This window comes from Zonotrichia leucophrys, chromosome 3, assembly GCF_028769735.1.
Source record: "Zonotrichia leucophrys gambelii isolate GWCS_2022_RI chromosome 3, RI_Zleu_2.0, whole genome shotgun sequence".
Taxonomy (NCBI): domain Eukaryota; kingdom Metazoa; phylum Chordata; class Aves; order Passeriformes; family Passerellidae; genus Zonotrichia; species Zonotrichia leucophrys.
The window spans coordinates 1,713,790-1,738,737 of record NC_088172.1 but is presented as its reverse complement, the minus strand read 5'-3'; the positions used below and the strand labels follow the sequence as shown (position 1 = coordinate 1,738,737).

General features: G+C 36.5%; 1 protein-coding gene across 2 annotated transcripts in view; it reads right to left on the bottom strand.

The window, feature by feature from the left end:
* The window catches only part of ASCC3 (activating signal cointegrator 1 complex subunit 3), a 267,328-nt gene that overhangs the window by 151,325 nt on the left and 91,055 nt on the right, over positions 1–24,948 (bottom strand). For both annotated transcript variants that reach the window (XM_064707226.1, XM_064707227.1), the window contains exons 11-12: positions 12,782–12,946; positions 410–586 (exon numbers count right to left, since the gene is read on the bottom strand). In XM_064707226.1, coding sequence (XP_064563296.1) covers positions 410–586; positions 12,782–12,946 — 342 coding nt within the window. The remainder of the gene's footprint in view (positions 1–409; positions 587–12,781; positions 12,947–24,948) is intronic.

Below are 24,948 nucleotides of genomic sequence, written 5' to 3'. Positions count from 1 at the left end.
TTGTGTTTACATATTTACATATATATATATATATCTCGATTAAAAAAATTATTATTTTTCTAATAGCACTCCTCATGACCCTTACAGCCAAACAAGATGCACCACATGGAAACCTGAAATGAAAGAGGCAGAATAATCAGCTGCTAATGTGACTCTGCAGTTGAAGGTGATGATTTCTCTTCTTCACCAAGCAAAATTTAGCAAGTGAAGAAGAGGCAATGCAAAGTTAAATAAATTTGTATACAACTGCAACAAGGCCTGCTGAAAGAAGATTCTTAAAGCACCTCTCAGTTATGTATATCTTTATACAAAAGAAAATATGTAGTAAAATAAACAAGTGGCCTATAGACATACTTACATGAAGCATGATCAAAGAGAGACCAGCAACCCTTTCTTAACAATTCCTTACCTTATTGGTTGTCTTGATCCCTATGAAGGTTTGTCCCAGAGGTACAGGTCGGAAACGGCCATCAAAGTAGAATAATCCAATGTAGGGATTGACATGAAGAAATGTAGCAACATCAAGATAATTGGGTAATGTAGCTGAAAGGCCCAAAATCCTAATCATGCTTTGTGTAGATTCAACCTATTAAAAAATCAGAAAAACTGTAAATTTTCCAAGTGTTGTAAGCCAAGGAATCAAGCACAGAGTTTTAAAACATCCCTTATAAAACATTAATGTGAAAGAAACAGATAACATTTTCCACAAAAGGTGAACAATACATGTGAGTTGGTGATTATCCTGTATTGAAGAAACCGGTTCATTCTGCAATTCCATCAAATCTTGCTTATTCATCTTTCCATTTTACTGTACTTTTGCCCTCCAAAAGGTGAGCTACTCATTAAATGACATAGAGGAACAATAGCAGAAAACTGGCTTTGTTAAGAAGTCCAATTCATAAGCAAAACTGAGACACATGATTTGGTGTCTTTTCTTCCTTACTCCACATCAGACCACTGTTCTGGAAAGAAAAAGGAATTTAATTTGTGCCACTCCTCCGTCTTAGGTTTGTGCTTCCACTACTCCCTTAGACAATGTATTCTAGTTCTCTGTAACTGGCATTTTATTCTAATTTCTTCTTTTTTAAAATCTTTAATTCCTCAAATGTTTGGTTTACACGCCTTTCCATTTAATAAGGGACAGAAATGGTGCTTTACAACTAAATGTTCTGTTCCATACAAGAGCCTGCATATTATATGTATTTTCAGGTAATTTTCAAAAAGAATGAAAGCACACAGAAGACCTGAATGAACAAAGTACACAAAAATTTTCCCATTTCCTTCTGGAACATTAGGAGCTGCGTAGGCTGGCTCACAACTAGCATAATTATTTAAAACCAGAGTTCACAGTAATTTTATTATAAAGCCTTTTTAGACACTGTAACTGAAGCCATATATAACATTCTCAACGAGTCTCAAATGGGTGAATGTCTCAAGATGAGTAAGGCTGGTAAATTCCACCTGGCTAAATCCTAGTCAAAAAATATGAGGCTTAGACTTTGATTTACCCACCTGTTTTGAGTTCAAGTGAAAGGAATGCAATTAAAACAGTTAAATTAAAAGTTTTCAAAACAGATTATTAAAAAATAAATGGAGAGCATTCTCAAGGAAGACAAAATAATGCCACACCATAACCCAGACCTGAAGAATAGGAAGCACACCAAAATATTAAACTAAATCTCAAAATGAACCACAGACCCAAACACCACAGACAATGAGCAGACCAAGTAAACCACTACATTGCCTGGTAACAGACAAGTTCTAGGGCAAAATTCTGGACACCAAAACTGTGGCTGCAAACAACTAAATGACACAGAAAAGCTGCAGACCAATTCTGCACTTGCACAAGTGCAGTTCTCCAAAGTAAAGCTCCATGTACATTAAAATATGGTATGTAAATGCAAACTAGGACAAATGAGATTTCATTTTCTGAAGTCTTCCATCTACAGGGAACAAAAGCAGTTTTCAAGAGCACAAGGAAGTTTTCTCACTTCTTACACAACTTTTTGTGGCTGGATTATGTGATGACCTAAGGGCTACACTCATCATCAAGCACACAGTTTTGAAGTGTTTGAGGTTTGGGGCTTTTTTGAGAGGTGGGGGAGGTTTGTAGGGTGGGTTGTTTCCTTCTTTGTCTGTTTGGGTTTTTCTGGTTTTGGCATGGTCCCATGGAGTATTATCACATCCTTCTGCACTGACCTTAGTGTCTGCAGGGCTGTTTCTCATGTTTTGTTTTTCCCTCCCAATGGCTGCACACTGTTTTTACCCTTTCTGAACCATGCTTTACCAGAGGTGCCAGCCCCTCTGGCTGGTTGGAGCCCCCTCTACGTGGCCACATGTGGCTCCCTGAGCCGCAGCCTGTGGAGAGCTTTAATGTGGAGAGCTTTATTAATAATTGGTTAGCTGAGAAAGGCCATGCTGACATATTGCCACTGGTCAAGCTGAGAAATCAGCAGTCAGCAAGCTGAAAGGAGATGTCAGCAGCTTGCAATCAGTGGCCTTGCTGCAACATGGAGAAAGGGAGTAGAGATTAGTCCTGAATATCTCCTAAGAATATGTAGAAAGTATCAAAAGTAGGACCATAGGAATGTAAAAGTAGGTGTAACTGCTGATATGTAACTAACCAATCCTGAGCTCAACTTTTGCAATATGCATGAAGTTAATTACGAACTGTATTTAACCCGCTGTGCTGATCAATAAAATTGGGCCTGTGATGATCAACTGGATGTCCTGGTCTCCTTCCGACGACAGCAGCCATCCCTCCCCACAGCCACACTGCAGCCACCCCACACTGCAGCCAACACCTGGGCATCTGTGGTGCAAACCTGTTCATTCACTCAGTGCTTACACACTCTATTTTTAAGCTTGGAGCTGTAAGCACAATTACCACTTGCTGATATATGTACCCTGTAGATTGTTCACAATTGCCTAATAAGTACAGCAATCTTAAAGTGTAACTGAGCTCCCATCTGGAAAACATTACTTGATTTTGCTAAATTCAATAACAATATTTTTTTTCAAATCTCCTAAGAGCCTGAAAGCACTAGTTTGAAAGTATGCTTGCTTCCATCTGAAGGCAAGAAAGCATTTAAAGGATTTAAAGTATTTAAAAAATTAACAAGAATATTGCTTAATAACCATGGACATATGTATTTTTACAGCAATTAAATGTAAGATGTTTTTTCAAAGATTTCTTTTAAAATAAAACCAGTGCCTAGAGAACAGTTAGAATTTCCTGAGAGCTGCCACTTTCAAAACCTTAGTAAAAGAAAGAAGCCACTTAATGTCACTGACCTGGCAGGTGACCCTGGAGCTAAAGATCTTTCTGAAAACCCTGAATTAACACTCCACATGACAACTGAAGCTGACAGTTAACACAAGCAAGTAATTAAGATTACTAATATGTTTAGAGCACATTCCTAAACCCCTTCCACTAGACCAGGTTGTTCAGAGCCCCAGCACTTCAAGAGATAGGACATCCACATTGTCCGGTTATCTCGGCTGTTTGAGGGGCCTGGAAAGGCCCGGGGTGGCCTTGGGGCAGCCGCGTATCGAAGGACGAGAAGAGGCTTCAGTTCTTCTTTCGGTTTTTATGTTTATTAATTGTTTATCTAAAAGATTTTCTTTCGGCCCGACAGAGCTCTGCTCAGCAGCCAGCCATGAGCACACTGTGCTGCCCTCCGGGGCAGCCACCTATCTTTATACCCATGGTTACGTGTACAATATTTATCATTTTTCCCCAATACCATTTATTCTTATTACTCGGTGCACTCTCAGTAATAACCAATCCAAAGGTGCCACCGTGGCCAAAGAAGATGGAGGAGAAGAAGAAGAAGAAGGACAGGACACACCCCAATTCCTCCATCTTACTTCTCTAAACCCCCCTGTACAGAAATCCTAAACCCTGTGTCTCACCCTCTAATTAGCTAATCCCTTCACCATTCACCCGGTGAAGCCCTCATCCTTGTCGTCTCCTGTGTAGGATCAAAGTCCAGCCACCAGACACTTCTGGAACATTCCAGGACTCCCGAGCCCCCCAAGGGTGGTCTCGGTGGCTCAGCACCTCAGGACTGAGATCCTGAGATCCGACACCACACCTCTGGGAAACTTATTCCAATGCCTCACCACCTTCACAGTCAAGAACATCTTCCTAATATCCAAGCAAAACCTACTCTCAGTTTTAAGCCATTCCTCCTCGTCTTATCACTACATGCCCTTGTCAAAAGTCCCCCTTCAGCTTTATTTTAAGTGCCCTCAGGTTCTGAAAGGCAGTAAGATGACCCAGGTGCCTTCGTTTCTCGAGGCTGAACACTCCCAGGCCTCACCACCTTTTCCCAAGGGGAAGGTACTCCATTCCTCTAATCATCTTAATAAGACTCTAATCATTCCATGCACTTCCTTAAGTTCTTTTGAGGCCATGAAAACAAAAAATCTTTATTTTTTTTACCATCTACTTTTGTATTTGCTCATCAAAAATAGATATAATTTATATACACATATAAAATAATCAAGATATAAAAAGAGGGACACTTACACTAAAATAAAAAGTGTATCATAACAGTCCTTCAAATTATTTAAGTACAGATCAAATTCAAACCTATGTGTTTAGTTTATGCAGATCATTGCATGCTGATAGAGAACAAGGGCTTTTATTCTTTTAATTATACATGGCAATTTAAAAACAGCAGTGACTAAAACTTGGCTAAACTTAAAAAACAAAAAACCAAGACTACCTGAATATGCAACCATAACACGATTTATTTTTTGCATTTTCTCTGTGATTATAATTCCGTTTCAACTACGTACCTATTATTCATCTATCCAAGCACTACAGAAACTTGATTTTCCATAATAGTTATTAGAATTCTAACACATTTTTATAACAGAGTTCTCTGCATACATTTTTGAACTACTTTTCTGACTTGCCCTTAAAGACCAAGCACTAACATCTTTTACTCTCAGGTGCTTCTAAAGAACACTAAACCTTGAAAGTGTACAGATGTCTTTTGTAAATACAGATCATTCAAAACTTAGTATTTTTCAACTAATGGATCACTTATTATTTGATCCTAGAAGTCTCAACTAGAGGTTATACCTTCATATACAAGAAACTATGAACCCACAGCCTTTTCCTGAAATGGCAGCAGAAATTACTGATAACACAATTAGGATGACAAAATTTTCTGTTTACATTGCATATTGGAAGTGGTGGTAGGCAGCTAAGTGCCTTTTCTTCACTACTGAAACTCAGCCTCTAACATTTCATTCTTTATTTGTGTTTAATTATAATAAGCACCATTTGAAACTTAGGAGGCTTTCCATGTAAACCTGAACTGACACAGTATTTGCACACCAGGTTCTTTAAAATCCTTACTATGACTGGCTTGATGTCACACTGGAAGTGAGAAATAAAACTGACATTGCTATATTTAATTGACATGTCTAACTAGTATATCTAATTCAGAAACATTCTTGATGGCATGTGGAGAATTGACAGCATTCACAGAACACAATTACCACACCATGAAATTCCATGTATGCAGAAAAAATAATCAGGAGACAGCTATCCCAGTATCGATTTCCACGCCAGCATCATCTGCGTTTTCGCTGTAAATGATAAAGGATCAGGTATGGGAAGTGCCTCTCTGGATTGTAAATTGATCACAGCAGGATCATTTCCTTCTAATAGGTTTTTAGATTTGCATAGCGTTACATTACAGCCGCCACTTGAGAGCATACAGTGTGTGCATAGAGATACTCTTTTATCTGACTTCTAAAGTTCTTCCTGAACTTGGTGATCTTGGCAGCCTTCCCATTTCCATATATTAAAATATCACATTCACAGAATGAATTACAATCAAGCTGGAAATCGTACCTCTGATTGTTCAACTTGAGCACAGAATTAAGTGCAGCAGACAAGTTTACACATTTTAATCTTTGAAGAATTGTCTGCTGGTTAGAAATTAATCTGATATTCAGATGACCCAGGATCAGTTCAACACACCCTCTGCAGTCAGTCTTTATGCCCTTCAGATATACACTAAAGACAAGATACTCAGAAAATTAGACACAAGCATGTCTTAGCTTTTAGTGCAGATGTGCAAGAAGATGAACTTTAAATTAGGTCCCCTGTTCAGTGGTAGTAATAATGAAGTACTACATATGGGGGTTCACATTAGTTATTAGTTGGATACTATCCTACACACAGAATGGCTCACAGGATCTGTGCTCTTGATCCAAAAAAAGGAGAAAAAGAAATGGAAAAAGAATTGAGTTGGGCTCAGAACATTAAAAAAAATTAATGCTTCAAAATTGCTAAGCAGGAAGTTTGTTAGAATGTTTCATCAGTGTTTATTTGTTTGTTGTTTGCTAGTAATGAAAGAGTTAAATTGTCAATAAGTCCACATAGGTGCAGTTGTCCAGTTTTAAGAACAGAAATGGAAAAAACCAGTGAAATTGCAAAACCTAAGTACATAGTAAAAATGCAATTACTAATACAGTTTTGAAGATTCTATATAGGACGTTATCTACAACTCACTCTGCACAGAATGCATTTGTTACTAGGCAACCATCTAGTTAAGTAATTTTATTAGTTTTATTCTGCATCCAATGAACCCTGAAAATACTGTGATCTCAGTCCTCCATTTAGAATATACTTTAAAATCTAGAGGTACCGAAAAAATGTAACCACACAGAAAGCACCATTAGAAGCCATATTATTCTCCCTCAGCAAAATATTAGGAATGCATTACTTTGTCTTAAGAAATGAAATTTTGCATATATCTATTAAGAGATTTCTATACCTGGCACGGTGTCAGTTCTTCCTGACTGACAGAATGCCTTTTCATGCTCTGCTTACTGTTTTGTTTCCTAAACTAAGAAACAAAAAATATCTCTGAACCTTTCTAAAAATTAGTTTCACTGCTTTACCATAATATGAAAGACCACAAAATGTACGACAATTACTATTACATTTTAAACTCCACAGGTGTGTCACTAAATTGGAAAACAGTAACCTATCAGTAATAAAAAATGAGATGCAGAATGACTTCCTGACACCCCTTCCATGCACAGTAAGAGAAAAGCTTCTGAAGATTAATCAAAATGTCTGATACATAACATTTTCCAAACAATGGAGATTAGGTTTTGTTTCAAATAAGTAGTTTTTAAAAAATAATTTTTTACACAACAACAGATAAGATAGACTCGTGTAAGACTCCTTAGACATACAGCTGCACGACATACTGCCTAAAAATAGCATCACAGAGCAGCAAGAAAACATGTATTAAATTTATCACAAGCTGATGAACTGACAGACTTTAAAAGAACTTATAATTGAAAAATAGCCATTAAAAAGGGATTCCTCTAATTGCTTTTTAAGCCCAATTATTCAATAATTTTATTGATGATATGCAGTACAAAACAAGAAAGTGTTAGCGACAAGAAAGGCAGGTGATTGGCAGAATTAATATAACTGATGTGTGTCTCAGCCATACAGATAAATCTAGGCTGATAGCCCCATTCAAACTAAATTTCTTTTCACTTAGCTCATTCTATAACAGGGCATAGCTGCAAAATGAAACACTATTCTCAGGAAACATTCTTGTATCAATGAGCTAATCCTGCAAAAGCTATTAAGAGGTTTGTCTGAGGATTTAACAAACAAGTACCTGAATGCAAGCTCTGAAGATGTGTGAAAAAATTAAATACATGCAGTTCTTAAAGGTATAAAAGGAATAGAAATACACAACTGAACGGAATCCCTCTACCTCTGTAGCTGCCAGAACCAAACAAACACAAAAGTTTCATCTACATCCAGTTCTGCTGACATGTTTTACAAATACAATTGTGAATATAGGAAAGTCCAGTGAAAAAAAGCCCCACAACACTACAGTTTGAAATGGATAAATTACTGCAGGAGGCTTCAGTAACCTTTTGCTTTATCCTTTAATAAAAGATGCCAGGTAACTTGGTTAGTTTATATGTGGAATATCAAAGAGACAAAAGACTAATAGAAGCCACTTAAGAGAGAGCTGAAGGACCCAATGAAATGCCACGGTCATTCCAGTCCCAAAAAGACCCTTATAGGAACTACAGTGGGCCAACATTTGATAAAAGATAGACAGATCTAAGCAGCTGGTTTTTTGTCATTAGCTATCAATCTTGACTTTTTTTTTTTAAACTGATCAAATTATCAAAGCAAAGAATGGGATCCCAAGCACATAAAAATTCCTAATTTGATAACAGACATTCGGCTTTGGGTGAGAAACATCTGAACTTGTTTGCCAATGATCTCTAGTTAGAGCTAAAAGAGTGAATGAAAGGGACAGAAAAAAAAAATTGTAGAGGAAATAATAAGGCACTACAGATATTGAAAATGCAAAGAAAAACCAAAGAAAATTATATTACAACTGAAGGGAAAAGCTCCTTAAATAGGGGAGCATGAGGAAAGAAAGCTCAGAAAGGAAATATGAGCATTTCCAGAGGAAGAAGAGCTCAAACATCTTGTGAGCACTGCAGTCAAAGCTGCCTTCGATCCTCACTTCCCCAACAAGCTCCTCCTTTCTTGATGAGTAAAAGGTGCAGCACAGCACCTCTGCTTCTGGAGTCCTCTATTGCCTGGAGGATATATACCTTTCCCATCAATGTATTCCAGGAATCTCCTCGATTCTTTGTACTGCTGTGTTAGCCCATCTATACTAAATTTGTTGATCTAATATAAAGACATAAATCAACTGCAACTTTAACTTGAAAAATGAGCCAGTTCTGAGAAACAATATTTGTCTGTCTAAGATGGCAGCTTTGGTATCCTGAAATCTGGGAAAGTTTTTAATATGGATTTTCTTGGATTTAATTTATCATTCGCATATTGAGAACAGGTATCAAAACTTGTGTATAACTCAAGCATAATATTCAGTATGCTTTTTTTGTGAAAAATACCCATAAGCAGCAAGGAAGTAATCAAAATCACTGAATAATTATAACAAAATACTTCAGTGGCCTGTAAAAACTGTAAATTTTTCTCTTTCAAGCTAATAACCTTAGTATATTACAGTAGTGTGGAAAGTTTGATTAAAAAGTTTAAGCATTTCAGTTTTACATCTGCATTATGCTCTGGACTAAAACTTTAAACATCAAAGCTATAAATTGGATTCAAATAAGTTGTTTGATGTTATACCTACAGTATATAACAGAGCTCAGAGCAATTTTCCCACCAAAATGTTTAGCAAAGTCAATTTAAATCACTTGCAAAAACATTCTCTAAAATTTGAAAAGTGCAAACATGCACAAATATGCTCTTCATTCTGCTATGAGTAAAACTGTCAGCAATTCCAATATATATGCTCCTTCCAGGTTTAAATAAAACCTAATTCTAAAAAATGCCATAAGTTAAAATGAGCGTGTTAAAGTCTTACAGTAAGTGGTGTGACTCAGTGTTCATCTGGGGGAAACTACATCAATCATTCAAGTATTTTGAGGTACAAATTAGGACAGACCTGTGAATGCATCAGGATATTCCTGCTTTAAGAATGCATTTGGATAGCTGTATTTTTACCTCACATCAATACAGATCTCAAAATATTCTTTTCTGGCACAGTTGTAGGCCCAAGTATCTAGATGAATACTAATTCTTAAAAAGACAAAACCCCAATCCACTGTCTTTTTTTTTCTGTTGTACACCATCTTATCAAAATATCCCTCATACCTCCAACGAAACAAGAGAGATGCTTTGTCTCTAAGACAGGATAACAAACCCTGCAAAGGTAAAAGACACTACACTGCACATGCTGACCTGCACAGCAATCATGACACTGTCTCATAGACAAGCTAGGGAAGTATGATTCAGATGGAACTACAGGTATATGCATTATTAGAGCTGTTATTAGTGATTTATGGAAAAGGCTGAAGTAGTATTCAAGACATTTATCATGGTTCTATTCTAGAAGTGATGAAAGAAATGACTGTTCCAGGTCAGATCAAAATGATGCTGTTTGAATGCACTGTCTCCTGCAGGAGCCAAAAGTGACAGTACAGAAAGTGGGAAAATGTCAACGATATTTACCAGAACAGATCTCAGTTACTACAGCCTCCACTTCTGATCTAGTGCCTACTGCTCTGCAATGGATTTTCTTTTGAATTACTTGTCCCTCTACTACACATGAAGAGAAAATAGTCAATATTTTGGATGTCTGAAACCAGTATACAAATCAGGTAATTGATTTCAGCAATTACAACAGTGCTGTAATTGACATAAGGACATTTCAGATTAATATTGTCCTTGGGGTATTTTTTGTTTTTCAAGAAGTGAACAATTATTCTTCCTGTGTGCATGAATACTGAAAAATTATGATATTTCTGTAGATATCAATGAAAAGTAAGTTCTATAACAACTTTCAGGAAGGTTGGAGAGGAGATTGAAATCACTGAAGACAGAAGGACATTCTCCAGGGATGGGCTAAATATCCTGGCTTTTTTTCATGCTCCAGGGGCATTTATGAATTTCCATCAAAATACATAAAATGGAATTATGGGCAAGGAACAAAACCAAGGAAATGCAACAATATATTTATTTTCCTCACAAAGTAATATTAAAGCATTAGGTGTGATTTTTTTTACACTTTGAGCAAATATAACAGTATTTTCACTAAACTCCAGGAAAATTCTTCAGAAATCAGATACATTATGTTATCTTTCTTTATTTACTGCATAAAAGTTCCAGTAACTTCATAGCTGTGGATGTATACTGCAAACTTCATAGAACTATGCCTGCAAGCTCAGATGCTGAAGTATAACATTTCAGTGTAATATTAAAAAGTAATCCTCTTATTATTTGTTTTCATATTAAAAAACCAAAACAATTGTACAAAACATCTCCTGTTTCTCTGTCCCTGGGCTTCTCTGGGAAGCTTGCCATTTGAAATATTTTTGTTTTCTACAGCACAATTCCAAAAAATTCTACAAGTAATTTTGCTTTCTTTTTAACGGTGGTTTTTTCAGTGTACCTTTATACTGTAAATTTTCCCTCTCCTAAGGTACCTACTTGTAAAGATACATATGGGTCTCCATTACTGTCTTTCTTATCAAATTAGAATAAATAAGGTGGTGAGACGGTCATCAGTTTCAAAACTTGTATATTGCTTTATTTCCCAACTATTTCCCTTAAGGAAGGGTTACAACTGAGTAACTTCAGCTCCAGAAGAATTAAATTTCAACTCGGTAGGTAAAACAAACCTTGAAATCCTAGGAGATTAAAACATCCTTTTTTAAAAGAGCTAATTTTTTAAATGAGTGCTGAAGCAAGATACTGCTGAATTACATTAAATGCATATAGATAGGATTCAGCACCCAAACCATAATTGCCTCAGATTTTATGTCCCCTAAGTTACCTACACAGGCTTGACAGACACAAAAGGGAAGGATCTAAGGGAGATTTGTGTCCAAACAAAGCAGAAATGGAATGCCAAGCTGAGTAATGTAGGACGGATAAAATGGCTCTCAACATCTATTTTGGACAGCTGAAGCCTATCTTACAAGTCTCACAAAATTTCACAGTAAGAACTGAATAAATCTTGCAGTCTGATGTGAAGAAAATGATTATCATCATCACAGCTAAAAGCTGAGAGGGTTTACTATAAAGACACCTAAGGAAAAACAAGGTTATCAAAACCATTTAAGAAAGAAAATACAACATCAAACACCTCAAGTTTAGCATCTTCGAGGTACTCTAAACTTAGATTCTTCTAAAGAATTGTTACTTATATTGTTCTTTACACAGGAACTTTACACTTGCTGTACCAGATTAGAGCAGACATTAATTTCATTCTGTTCTTAGCAGAGTTGGAATAAGATGATTCAAAAAGCCTTAACAAGGTTACTGCAGCCTTACCAAGGGAAAAAAGCATCTTGAAAGCTAAAATGCTTTAAACATTTAACATACTACAAATAGAGCCATAAAAACACCCATTTCACTTTAATTTGCTACAGGTTACATGTATGGATAGAGTTTTGCTGATCATGAAAAAAAAATAAAAATGCACTCAATCCTCCCTCTTCCCATTATTTATTTTCCAAAATCCTTCCTTTTTATTTATCCCCAAATTCCATATTTTACTTTTCTTGTAGAAGCACATCCCACTGTTGAGGCCAACCTTATTTATTGCCTAACTCTGAATTCTTCTTTTGTACAAGATTCAAGAAAAAAATCCCTTTTCTCCTTTTTTCCATTTCTAATCTTGGTATTTAGAAAATATCACTAAATCACAGAGAAAAAAAAAAGGACCATTTATGCTAGACTAAAAATTATGTAGTATTTTTCTAGCAGTGCTGAAAGTTTTATCTAGATTTAAGACATTATTCTTAATTAAAACAAAAAGGAAATTCTACTAGGAAAACTGCTAATTGAAAATAAGCATTGCTGGCAAGAAAATAATTTCAATTCTGATTGTGTTAAAACATTAGCCTGATTATTATTTGCTTAAAAATGTTTAATTTTCTTGTTACTTGTACAGTAGAATAAATTAGGCAAATAAATTATAAGGAACAGAACTATAATAAATTATGCATCTTAGGAATCTGACAGTTGTTATAACACAGAAAGAAAAATAGAAGACAAAAAAAAATCCACATTCTTCATACACAGCTTTAAAACAGAACAGCTGTAAAATAAATTGTAAACTGCCTAAGCATTTCTCTTTAATTGTCTAAGCATGTTACCTTTTACAGTGACATCTATCTACTCTTGACCAAAACAAAATTATTTTAAGGATTTTTTCACTCTTACCTGTCGTAAAGTACGTGCTACTATACTTTCAAGTACTGGTCCTCTGTCCTCATGCAGTAGATGAACTTCATCAAGAATCAAGAGTTTCACCAGCTGAGAGAGGGCTACATCACCAACACTTTTCCTTGTCACTACATCCCATTTCTCTGGAGTAGTCACAAGCATCTAGTAGAGCGGAGAAAAAAAAATAAATATTAAACATATGCAAATTTATAAAAATATAGTAATTTAACATACAGCAGAGTAAATGCAATGTAGAACTTGAAGTTATCTTAAGTTTTACCCATTTTATATATGAGACAGTTTGCTTCATCTACATGTGTTTCATAGTGATTAGGAGAATTCAGTATGGAAAACTATATGGAAATATCAAATAATAACTTCAAGTTGTGCCCCATTTGAATACATTTTCCACATGAAAACACTGAAACAGCTATCCAGAAGGAACTACTTATATAATCATTCAATGGTTGTGTTTCACTAAAATAATCTGTGATAAAATATTTCTAACCCTCTTCACAGCACACTAAACAACTAAGACCCTCCCCTCATACCTAAGCTTGACCTGATAGTTCCCAGTTGCCTATGAAATGCTTCCTCCCTAAGGCATACTTTCAAATTGTACCTTTTGATAGCTTAATCCTTGCACTGATAAAACAGATTGAACAAGTTCCACCAGTCCTGGATATGGTAATTTCCAAACTTCATTGTTTCATGTAGATATGTCATGTCGACGGAAGGAGACCAGGACATCCAGTTGATCATCACAGGCCCAATTTTATTGATCAGCACAGCGGGTTAAATACAGTTCGTAATGAACTTCATGCATATTGCAAAAGTTGAGCTCAGGATTGGTTAGTTACATATCAGCAGTTACACCTACTTTTACATTCCTATGGTCCTACTTTTGATACTTTCTACATATTCTTAGGAGATATTCAGGACTAATCTCTACTCCCTTTCTCCATGTTGCAGCAAGGCCACTGATTGCAAGCTGCTGACATCTCCTTTCAGCTTGCTGACTGCTGATTTCTCAGCTTGACCAGTGGCAATATGTCAGCATGGCCTTTCTCAGCTAACCAACTATTAATAAAGCTCTCCACATTAAAGCTCTCCACAATGTCAGGCCATTTCTCCAGCCTGTCAATGTCCCTCTACATGAGAGCACAGTCCCCTGGTGTATCAGCCTCTCCTGCCTGCTCAGTCAACCCACACATCAAGCAGCTTCTTTATGAGGATCTTACAGAAAACACTATCAACAGCTTCGCCGAAATCTAGGTAGGCAATATACACAGCTTTTCCCACATCTATCCGATCAGACACTTTTTGATAAAAATTTATCAAGCTAGCCAAGCATGTCTTCCCCTTGCTGAAGTCAAGCACACTATTCATTATAGGATTTTCTTGTCTTTCATGTACCTGCAAACTGTTTTATGATGAGCTGTTCCATCACTTTCCCACATGAGGCTGACCAGACAGGCATTCCATGGGTCCTACTTCTTGCCCTTGCTGAAGACAGGAGTGACACTTGCCTTTCTCCAGTCTTTGGTCCCTTCTCCCACTTACAATGGCTGATCAAAGATTATCAAGAGTGACACTACAGTGACAGGAGCCAGCTTCCTCAGCACTTGTGCATGCAAATCAATCAATCAGACTATGGACATATGTGTCCCCTGTTCTCTTAAGACCGGATCTTCCACCAAGGGTACACTTTACTTTCCCCCAGTTGCTGGAACTCAGGATTCCTGAAGGCTGGCCTTGCTGGTAAAGACTGTGCAAAGGAGGCATTCATAACCTCAGCCTCTTCTGTGTCCTGTGCCATTCACAGGCCCCCTGTCTTATTGAGCAACGGGTCCAGATTGTCCTTTGTCTTCCTTTTGTTGCCTATCTTGTTTTCTTTGATCTTCCTGAGCAGATTCTGTCTGGACTTCAGCTTTCCTAACTTAAATCCTGGATGGTCAGACAATGTCCCTGTATTCTTCCCAGACTGCATGTCCTTGCTCTCACTCTCTGTATGCAGGCTTCGTCTTTGTGTATGACCTGGAGCAACTTGTTCATTCCTGCACGCCAAGCTCCTACTAATTCATTTTTGCCCAAGTTCCTATTCACTGCGATGGGTCTTAAACTTGCAAGAATATTAACTGTTGGAGATTTTTTCAGAGATGGCTTAGAAAGCAGCTGTGAGGAGCAGATTCTCACAGCCTGTTGCTGTGAACAGCAGAGGTTCTCAGGTTATTTTTAACTACAGGTAAAAGTGGCAAGCACGAAGGCCTTGAGAGCCTTGCACATCAGAGTTCTCAGGCAGCTTTCTCATAACAAGTGGATGTTCTATCTTTGGCTGTTTTCGGAAAGCAAGAATAATTTTGAGAACCCAAATCTTGGTATTGGAAACATAAGGAGGAGTTGGTATGTTATCTCTGACCTATTGTGAGCTCAGATTTTGCAATATGCATGAAGTGAATTAACACTGTTATAAAAGGTGATTGATTGATCAATAAAGTGGAGTCGATGCTGATCAACGCAGGGTGGGTCGTCTCCCTTCCAACTTCAATATATGGTGAACTTCAATAATTAACCAGCTTTCTTGGTTTCTTGAACTCTCTCCTCCCTCCAGGACTTTATCGCATGGGACTTTTCCAAGCAGATCTCTGAAGCGGCCAAACTCTGCTCTCCTGAAGCCCAGGGTTGTGAGCTTCCTTTCTGACCTGTTCCTGCTCCCCCTCAGGATGCTGAACTCCAACATCTCATTGCTGCTGTGGTCAAGCCTGTCTTCGATTTTGACACCTCAAACAAGTTCCTCCTTCTTTATGAGGTACAGCAAAGCACCTCTCCTCCAGGTCCTATCTGCACAGGGAGAAGTTCTCATCAGCGCACTCCAGGACCCTCCTGGATTGCTTGTGCTGATGATTCTTTCAAAATATTAAAAAAAATCTTTCTTACAAAACACATTTACGAATACTTTTTATTCTCTTGATCTTCTCCACAAGATATATTCTGATAGTATTTATTTATTCCCCTCAGAAAAATATTTTTCCCTGCACTGTCACACAATATTGTTCCAGTCCAATTATTTTACCATCAGAATATATCAGTCTTTACTAATTACCAAGAGCTACTCCTGAAGACACTTTGTGATATTACAGAAAAAAGATGTTCATTTCCTGCAACATTTAAAACTTTACACATGAAAGACTCACTGAGTCACTATTATCTCAGGGAGTGGTGGTATCCGGGGGGATATTTTCATGGCTTGTTTAAATATTACTGGGTGCATTTTGTTACCAAATAGAGATTTTTCAAATGCTTGTACAAAACAGTACGTGTAAAAATGTATGTCCATAATTTATGAACTGAAATGTAACACTACTACAGATGCAGCTGTTAGCACTTTAAAATGAGCCACATCAACCACAAAATATTAGCAGCTGTACTTCCACAGAACATTAATTAGCAAACAGTGAGGAAATATATTTAGCAATGCATATTAAGGCTTTAAGGTGTGAAATACTACAAATGCAAGCTACTTAGCTAATTTGCTAAATCCAAATTGACAACATTCAGATCACAGCTTTTTTTTTTTTAAATGTCAGTCATGTTATCAGGACACATATTTAAAATTGTATCATTAATTCTTCTGTTTCTGAGTGATGAGTAAATATCCATTATAATGCTGTTTTACTTTGATCTTATTTTAAAATAGCAATGTATGCAAAGCAATGACCTGAATTAAAAGCTAGACAAAATGAGACAGTATACCAAGTAAGAAAAGAGATCTCCAGAGAATGTTTTGCTAGAGAATATTACACTTATTTTTCAGACAGAAATTACAGTTGGGGGAAAAAATTCTCAAAAAACCCACCCAAACAGATCAGCTTTGCAGTTGCAAACTATAAATTGAATTCAAATATATAAAATGTTATTTAAAAATATCAGCTAAAAGAAATTGCTATCAGCAAAGACTAAAAAAGATTTTTTTTCAATTAAAATAATAAGACAGCATTATGAGTCATCTCATTATTAGTTTTAAATGCAGTAGTGGCATTTCTTTTCATAATTAATTTTCAGAGACAATACATTTTATCCTTTAGAACCAAAACTCAGATTCCGGAAATGGATTCTGCTTTTTGTTTGGGGGCAAGAGAAGGACACATAAAACAAATATTAAAAAATCTTTTTAATTTTTTTTTCTTTTACATGGACTTGAGTTCTCAGCACACTGTGAAGTGTGTTCATTTATATTGCTATTTCACCACTTCACCTCTTTCAGTATTGAAACAGCTAGAAAATAAAGTGTCACATTTGTTTAATGAACTGCAACTCATGCAAGATATTTCAATCTGGTTTTTGTACTAGGATATGGCTGAACAGAAATGGGTTAACTGTCAATATTTTTACTGTCATGTTAAGGCTCTCTATGCACAGACTTCTCTTTTCCCAATGTATTTATGATTATCGTTCGTTCTTCTACACTGACTTTTTCTGTTAGGGAAATATGGGCTTTTTACAAAGTCTTCAGTCTTAAGTGAGCATTGCCAATCAATTTCACTATTACACCAAAGGAGTTACCTGTTTAAAAGAAATAATCCAAGTATTTAAACTCAAAATTAGGTCATTTAGCTTTGGGGTTATTTAACATAACCCTAGATGGTTTTACATAATTTTCAGGTAAGAACTCAAACAAAAAAATTTAATTATTTCACTTTGAAAAATTATGTCAAGAGGGACAACACTAACTGATAACTTCAACGCCAATTTACAAAATTTCAAGAGACAGTGAAAATGCATTTTTCTACAATTGCATGATTTGCTAATTATTTTGTCAGCTTCTCTTCAGTCCCCTGTGAAGCCAGATTTCATGGCAAAAGGAAGTTACATTTTCACCACAGTTTCAGAAGATCAACATGTTGAAAATGCTGGGATTTGTAATTGTTTGAGGGTTTTCTTAATCTGAAAGGGCCTATTGTCTTACTAAAATCAAATGATCTTCCATTAACTTCTATGGGGCCAACATTCATTTCTAGCAGTTGGCACACCCTGGAAGGTTCATGTTTTCAATAACTTACTCTCAATTATTTGAATTTCTTTGCTACTTCTAAGTTCTCCCAAATACATTTTGCCCATGAGTAGTATCTGTTTTCTGCTTGAATAATTAGGACACTCACTCTGAGCCTAGAAAAACTATTAATTCCCTCAGATTTACATTCCCACAGGTTCAAACCACATATGTACAGTTTTCAGAACAAACTACATAAAAAACTTAGTTATAGCATGCCATACTACAAAATTTGCTGCTTTTAAGTTCTTCAAGACCATTTTTAAGAACAGTTCTTAGCTATTTCAGCCTTTGTCTGTCACTCATCTGACACCTGTCACCCTTTTCATATACACAACAGAAAATCAAAACTCAGATGCACACCCTACCTCATCCCAATTTCTTGACTACTCTAGTTGCCATAAAATAATCAGAAAAGGCTTGAATCACTCTTCCTATGTGCCAAATAATCCTCAAACCAGGTACAAAGTACTGGTTGACTCAGATCTCAGCTTAAACATCAGCTTGGATGATGGGAAAAAGCCCCATGCCCTGTGCTTGAGGATGTTTAGTTAATTATGTGATTACACAGATTTCTCTAATATAAAAAGTAGAAAAGTACCTTGTAATGAGACTGGGTATTCTGAGTATCAGCACCATGACAAAAATAAGCCTGCATGCTGCCATGCTGAAAACAGAGCAGCAGCAATACAGTGCCTTCGCTGTGCACCAGATGGAAATATGGGTTCATTTACTATATCAAAACAGTGAAAACATGGAATAAAATGGTACCTACACACACACACACACACACACACTTTCAAACATTTGACATATAAGTTTGAATTCATATCATTATAAATGCTGAGCATTAGAATCTATCATTCTTTCCAGAAAGAAACTGTAGAACAAACTCATGAACAAATCCAGAGGCTTTTGCATCAGAAAATATTGTGGATGCCAAATGACCACAATAATAAAGGTTGTATGTTATGGGAAGTTTCCAAAATGAAATTATCTTCCCAAAGCTGGATCAAGATCCAGAAACGTATCATAACCATATGCCATCTCACACCTGCAGCACAATAAAGATATTTTCATATTTAAGATACCTAAATAAAAGCACTATTTCCTCTTTGAAACCATCCAAATTCTGATATAAACAGCAAACATTTGTGAAGTTCACAATATTGCTTCCCAAAACATGGATTAAATTTGCAAGAAATACAAGTTTCTACTGTAATTTCATCCTTTATTTGCTTTATCCTCTTAACAGCCGCCTCTTATTCATTTTGCATTACCATTTCTTTGTACCTTTCCCACTTTCTATTAAGTAACTCTCAATATACCAGTATCCTTAGGAAAGAAAAAAGAAAACTGAATCTTATTACACAAAAAACCACTCTGATGCCTGCAGCTATGTGAGCATCTGTTCTCTAAAGGCCTCCTCCTGTGCTCCTCCTGCTCAGTGACCAATGATGCTGGAGTTACTCACTTTGTTATTAGCACAAAAAAGTCTCATTGAAGACATGACAGCCAAAACTAGGGGGAGGCAGAGACAGAAACAGCTGAAATATAACCTGGAATTAACTGAAATATTTATTATGCACTGGAAAATGCTTGCCAGGTATTTCAGAAATTTGCCTTTTAACATCATGCAACAGTGATTCGATTCTACTGGGAAGAATTTTATCACTTGCAGATTAGAAGGAATTCTCTTGCTAAAATTAAATGTGATGAAATCAAGCATAATTCAAAGTAGGGGAATTTCAAACAGAACTGTTTTCTGAAGTGTCTCAATGATGCTGGAGAAGAAACAATTTTAGGGCCCAATTCATTAGTATATACAGGTAAAGAAAAAACATAGCATAGGTATGAAATACAAGCCCTATGGATCTAACAGCTTTGGAAGGCACGGAGCCAGCCCCTTTCTATGCTCACCTGCAGTAAATTTGTCTCCAGCACAGTGATTCACCATGAATGGATAGCAATAAAGAATTCTGCTCTAGCCACTGCTGCTTTATTGTTACTATTCAAAGATGTGGGATCTCAGGACCTCAGTCCTGAGGACAGGAGGACTTCACCGGGGTGAATGGTGAAGGGATCAGTTAATTAGAGGGTGAGACACAGGGTTTAGGATTTCTGTACAGGGGGGTTTAGAGAAGTAAGATGGAGGAATTGGGGCGTGTCCTGTCCTTCTTCTTCTTCTTCTTCTTCTCCTCCATCTTCTGTGGTGATGGTGGCACTTTGGGATTGGTTATTACTGAAAGTGCACCGGGCAATAAGAATAAATGGTATTGGGGAAAAATGATAAATATTGTACACGTAACAATGGGTATAAAGATAGGTGACTGTCCGGAGGGCAGCACAGTGTGCTCATGGCTGGCTGCTGAGCAGAGCTCTGTCGGGCTGAAAGAAAATCTTTTAGATAAACAATTAATAAACATAAAAACCGAAAGAAGATCTGAAGCCTCTTCTCGTCCTTCGATACGCGGGCTGCCCCAAGGCCACTCCGGGCCTTTCTAGGCCCTTCAAACAGCTGAAAACCCGACACAAAGACACTTTCTCAAAGATCTACTTCTGTCGATTTCTATTAGTAGAACTTCCTTGTCTTTATTGTTTTCACCTTGCTACTGGTCTTCCCTACGCTCCTGCTCCTCTACACACATCTACAACTTCCCCCTACCTCATCCTAGGGGAAGCTTGCTCAGTCACAGCCAGCACTCCTCATCTTCTGACAGCTTCTTGGCAAGAGGGCAGGGGCAACCTACACAGTTTACTCAATTCATGCTGTAACTATTTATCTTGGTGGTTTGTTCTGGCAGGGAGCTCACTGCCAGATCTTAACTTCTGCAAAAATGAAGACACGTAAAACTGCACACAACTACACCCAGAGCAGACACTCATTGGAATGCAGCAGGTTCTGCAATTCTGTAGGCAGAGCTGCTATTCTGGGGCTTCATAAATTTGAAAATGTTTCCCTTCTAATAAGTGATACTTTGGAGTTTCTCACAATTTTTAATATTAGATAGCTGATATCACACCCCATGAGGGACTCATTACCAGTTTGGCACTCTTTGAGGTAAAACTCCATCAAAACATGTTACAAGAGCAGCAACCTGCAAGTCATTTTCATAATGCTGGTTTTATTCCTCTTTTATTGCACTCTTACTCTGTGATTGATTCAAGCATTTAAAAAACCTCATGTGAGCTGGAGCTCAGGCAGGGAGTTGAATAAACATACAGAAAGTAAAGCAGAGGGCAGCAATTCAAAACAAGAATCTGAGGTAGGAAGTAATAAATAATGAATGCAAGTATTTTGCTCTTCACAGATCAGAAACAACCATCTGATGATGTGTTTAACACAGTTAAAACAGAATCATGTGAATCATGTTTCTGGTAAAGCAGATTCCTTACCATACAAAGATATGCAGATGAGCAGTATGCCCATTTAGTTGAACAGAGGATGTTCTAACAAATCTGAATATGTATTTGTGGTCTAAAGTAATGTCAATACAAGACCATATATACACAAATAAAGATTTATATATGTATATGCATCTTAGAAACATTTAATAATAGGGCTACACTTACAAGAAGTATTAACATAAAAGACTTGAGTTCACCATGCTAGGAAGAGTTACAAAAGAGGTGCATTATATTGATGCATATTAGAAGCAATCAGTAAGTCACCAAAGCTAACAGCAATTGTCAATCAACAACAGAAATCAACAAGGGATTGTAACAGCTGTCACTCAGAACTTAAAATATCCAATGACTTTTTAACTGATGCAACATAACTCTGTTCAGCATGTTTTATTTTATGAGTCCTAGGAATGCACAATGCTTTTGTTCCTTTACAGAACCCAGCTATTCCACCTAATGAAAAGGCAACTGATTGTCAATGTACCAGCACATTGACTTAGCAGAGCAAGATACTTATGACACATTCTGTTTAATTGATTTTTTCAATATTAGTTTATTTGTTGCATACTCAGTTTCACAATTATGACTAACAGATTTAAAGTTGTATGTGAAGATTTTAAATTTTATGCTTTCAGCACAATCCTGGATGTCCCAGAAATTACAAAATTCGTTTAGAAGTTCCAGTACTACTTTTAGACCTCAATACAACAGACCCTGACACAATAAAAACAAACTAGATAAAACAGTACGACTAGTAATTTCCTTTTGTTGTTGATGTGGAAGCCCTTACCTTAAGTTTTTTATAGTCTTAGTAAAAGAATATGGAGTCGTTTACATGCGGAGTAGTTACATTAGTCTGAGATTAAACTACAGAAAACAATATATATTAGAATCACAATAGTTGTACTGAGTAATAGGATATGAGCACCTGCTCTCTGTATTCTTTTTTCCCCAGATAAAACAGTCTATTTAAAGTCAGTACAAACCTTATTTTAAAAACCATAGCGAGGAAGAACAGTTTGCATGATTTTGTGAAATTCATCTCTTATATTGTAAGATATATAATTAGCTACTCAGACTTCAAGTTTAAATAATGATCTAAATATTTTAAAGGAGTTTGATCCAAAGCATTACCCTCTTTTCCTGTTTGCTGTTAATCAGTTCAGCAATTATAGTTTTACTAACCTCTGATATGCTACTGTCAGGTCTGATTGATGCCAAAAGCTCCCTTAATCGAATCTGACAACTCTGAGCAAGTGCCTGTCTCTTGAGACACTGCATCCAGCCTGCTTGTTTTCAAATCTGCACAATGTTATTTTGCATTTCCTTCTCCCCTAGCCCCGTTTTCCTATCTAACAGAATAACAACAAAACATGACTGTAGAATACATTGGCGTATGCTTTTATATATCATTATAGCAATACTTGGGATAAGATTGTTAGTTTGTTTAAGAATTTACAAGGAAAAAGTAAGAACAAGGAGATTTCTTGGAAATTGAAGTTTCTGAGAAATAGTTATTCTGAACCATTGTTCAGAATATTGTTGCTTGCTTGGTGGTTTTGTTTGATAATTGTGGGTTTTTAAAGTTTTTTCTTTTCCTTTTTCTTTTTTTTTTTTTTCATAGCTGCAAGGAAAAGGGTTTCAAAGCTATTACTCCTCTGTTCTGCAAGGAAAGTTTAGGCTCTGGTTGCACAGCTTCAGGAGACAAAGATAAAAGACTAGCTCAGCTCCCAGTTTTTTCAATTTATTTATACTGGTATGCTTTTAAGACTCATCACAGGGGTCCTTCATATCTCATTAACTGTAAATATTAAAAGGTTCAGAATAACTTTTGTTGCCATAATGATAATCTTTTATTTATTTATTTATATTTTAAGACTACCCAGATTTTTCCCACCTGTTCCGCTCCTGTCAAGCCTTACCCCAAGATGTGGATTAACCCAACTTTATGTGAAAAAGGACCAAAAGGCAACATTGACATTTTGTTCCAAATATCCTTTTTCACACACCTTTACTCAACAGTTTTATTTTCTATCACAGCTTTGTATTCAACAGGGAGCAAGGTCACGTTTTTGTCACCAATCACGTTTTTTCAAGAATCAATGCAAACCAAACACTGCAACCACTGATATGGAGGCATACTAAGTGTAAGACGAAGAAAAAAAGGCCTTGGTTCAGCTGAGATGCTGATATTATAAACAGATACTGCATCAGAAGTCAATTTTGTGACACCAGTTTACAAAATGACAACTCAAACACCAATTCATTTGCTTGCGTGCAAATGCGATTTCACGAAATTTTCCTTTCGAGTTTACACTCCAGAGAAAATTATGTCTTCTAATATTAATAATAACCAATGTTGAAAGTTATTGTAACAGACAGCAAGATTGTCAGATTTATATTCTTTGGTTACATTAACTAAGAACTAGAATCCCCTTTGGATTTCAGCAGCATTCTTCAAGCACCAAGAGGAAATATCAACAGTTTGCTGTTTTAATGAAAGGATCAAATCACACAGAGTTCCACAGGAGTCTATGCACTTCAAAATCACTGCATATTTTCATGAGTAATCCTAGTAACAGGCTACAGATTATATTTACTAAACATTACATTGATACTATGCTGGACAGAGCTGCAAACACATTGCATGATGGAGTATGAATTTTAAAATGTCTTGATAAGCTAAAGAACAGATGCATTAATGCATGAGTCAGTAACATAATTTCAAGATTCTACACAGAGGATAGGATTTATCTTGCCTATTTTACCTGCTAACTTACTAAATCACCCTCAAATTAACGCCTAGGCTCCCTCTAGCTGGTTCATTTCATCCATCCAAGTATGAACCAGCCTTAGAAGACTTCTCTCTACTGCGTTCTCCCTACCAGTCTGTGCAACCAGTTTGACCAGTTGCCTAACTCTTACATGGCTAAAGCCAAAGCAGATGAATCTGATCCTTAGGAATAATTATCCAACAAATGCAGGATGTAAAACAACTGGCAAGGCAGTAGCTGGACAGCATAAAGAGAAAGAGCAGATCTGTCTGCCCATAAACCAAAAATGCTCTGCTGATGCAAAAATTGAAACCTTGGAGCAGAAATGCTGCTATTTGGATGTGCTAAATAAAGCTTCCACTCTGCTCAGCAGCAGTGTGATCTTGGGGCAATACATTATGTTCTGGGCAACTTACTTCAAGAAGTGCAAACCAACTGAGAGTCCAGAAGTGAAAAATGAGAATGACTAAACGTAAATGAAGCATGACCTTTACAAAAAGTTTAAATAAACTGATGCTTAGGCTAAATAAACGTGTCTGAACAGGGATAACTACAACTGCAAGAGATTTCCTAAAGCAAATAGTGGTGACTGGGGAAGACACACATTCAGGCAAGGAGAGTGATAATAAAATTTGATTAGGATTTAGGTTGAAAATAGGTTTCCATCTAAAAAAAAAACAAACCTTTTTTAAAAATGAAGAGGGGTAAGCCCTGAAGGTGATTTAACGGGAAGTTTAAGAAAGCTCCATGATCAGGGTGTTGCAAAATGATATTTGAGCAATATTTATCAACAGTGAAATACATATATATATTACATTTGTGTTCTCAGAAGGACAAATTAGATTAATTCTCAAACTACTTTATAGTATAGTTTAAAGATCAGTTTACAAGGTAAACAAAAACTTAAATTAAAAAACTCATTTCAAATTTCAATT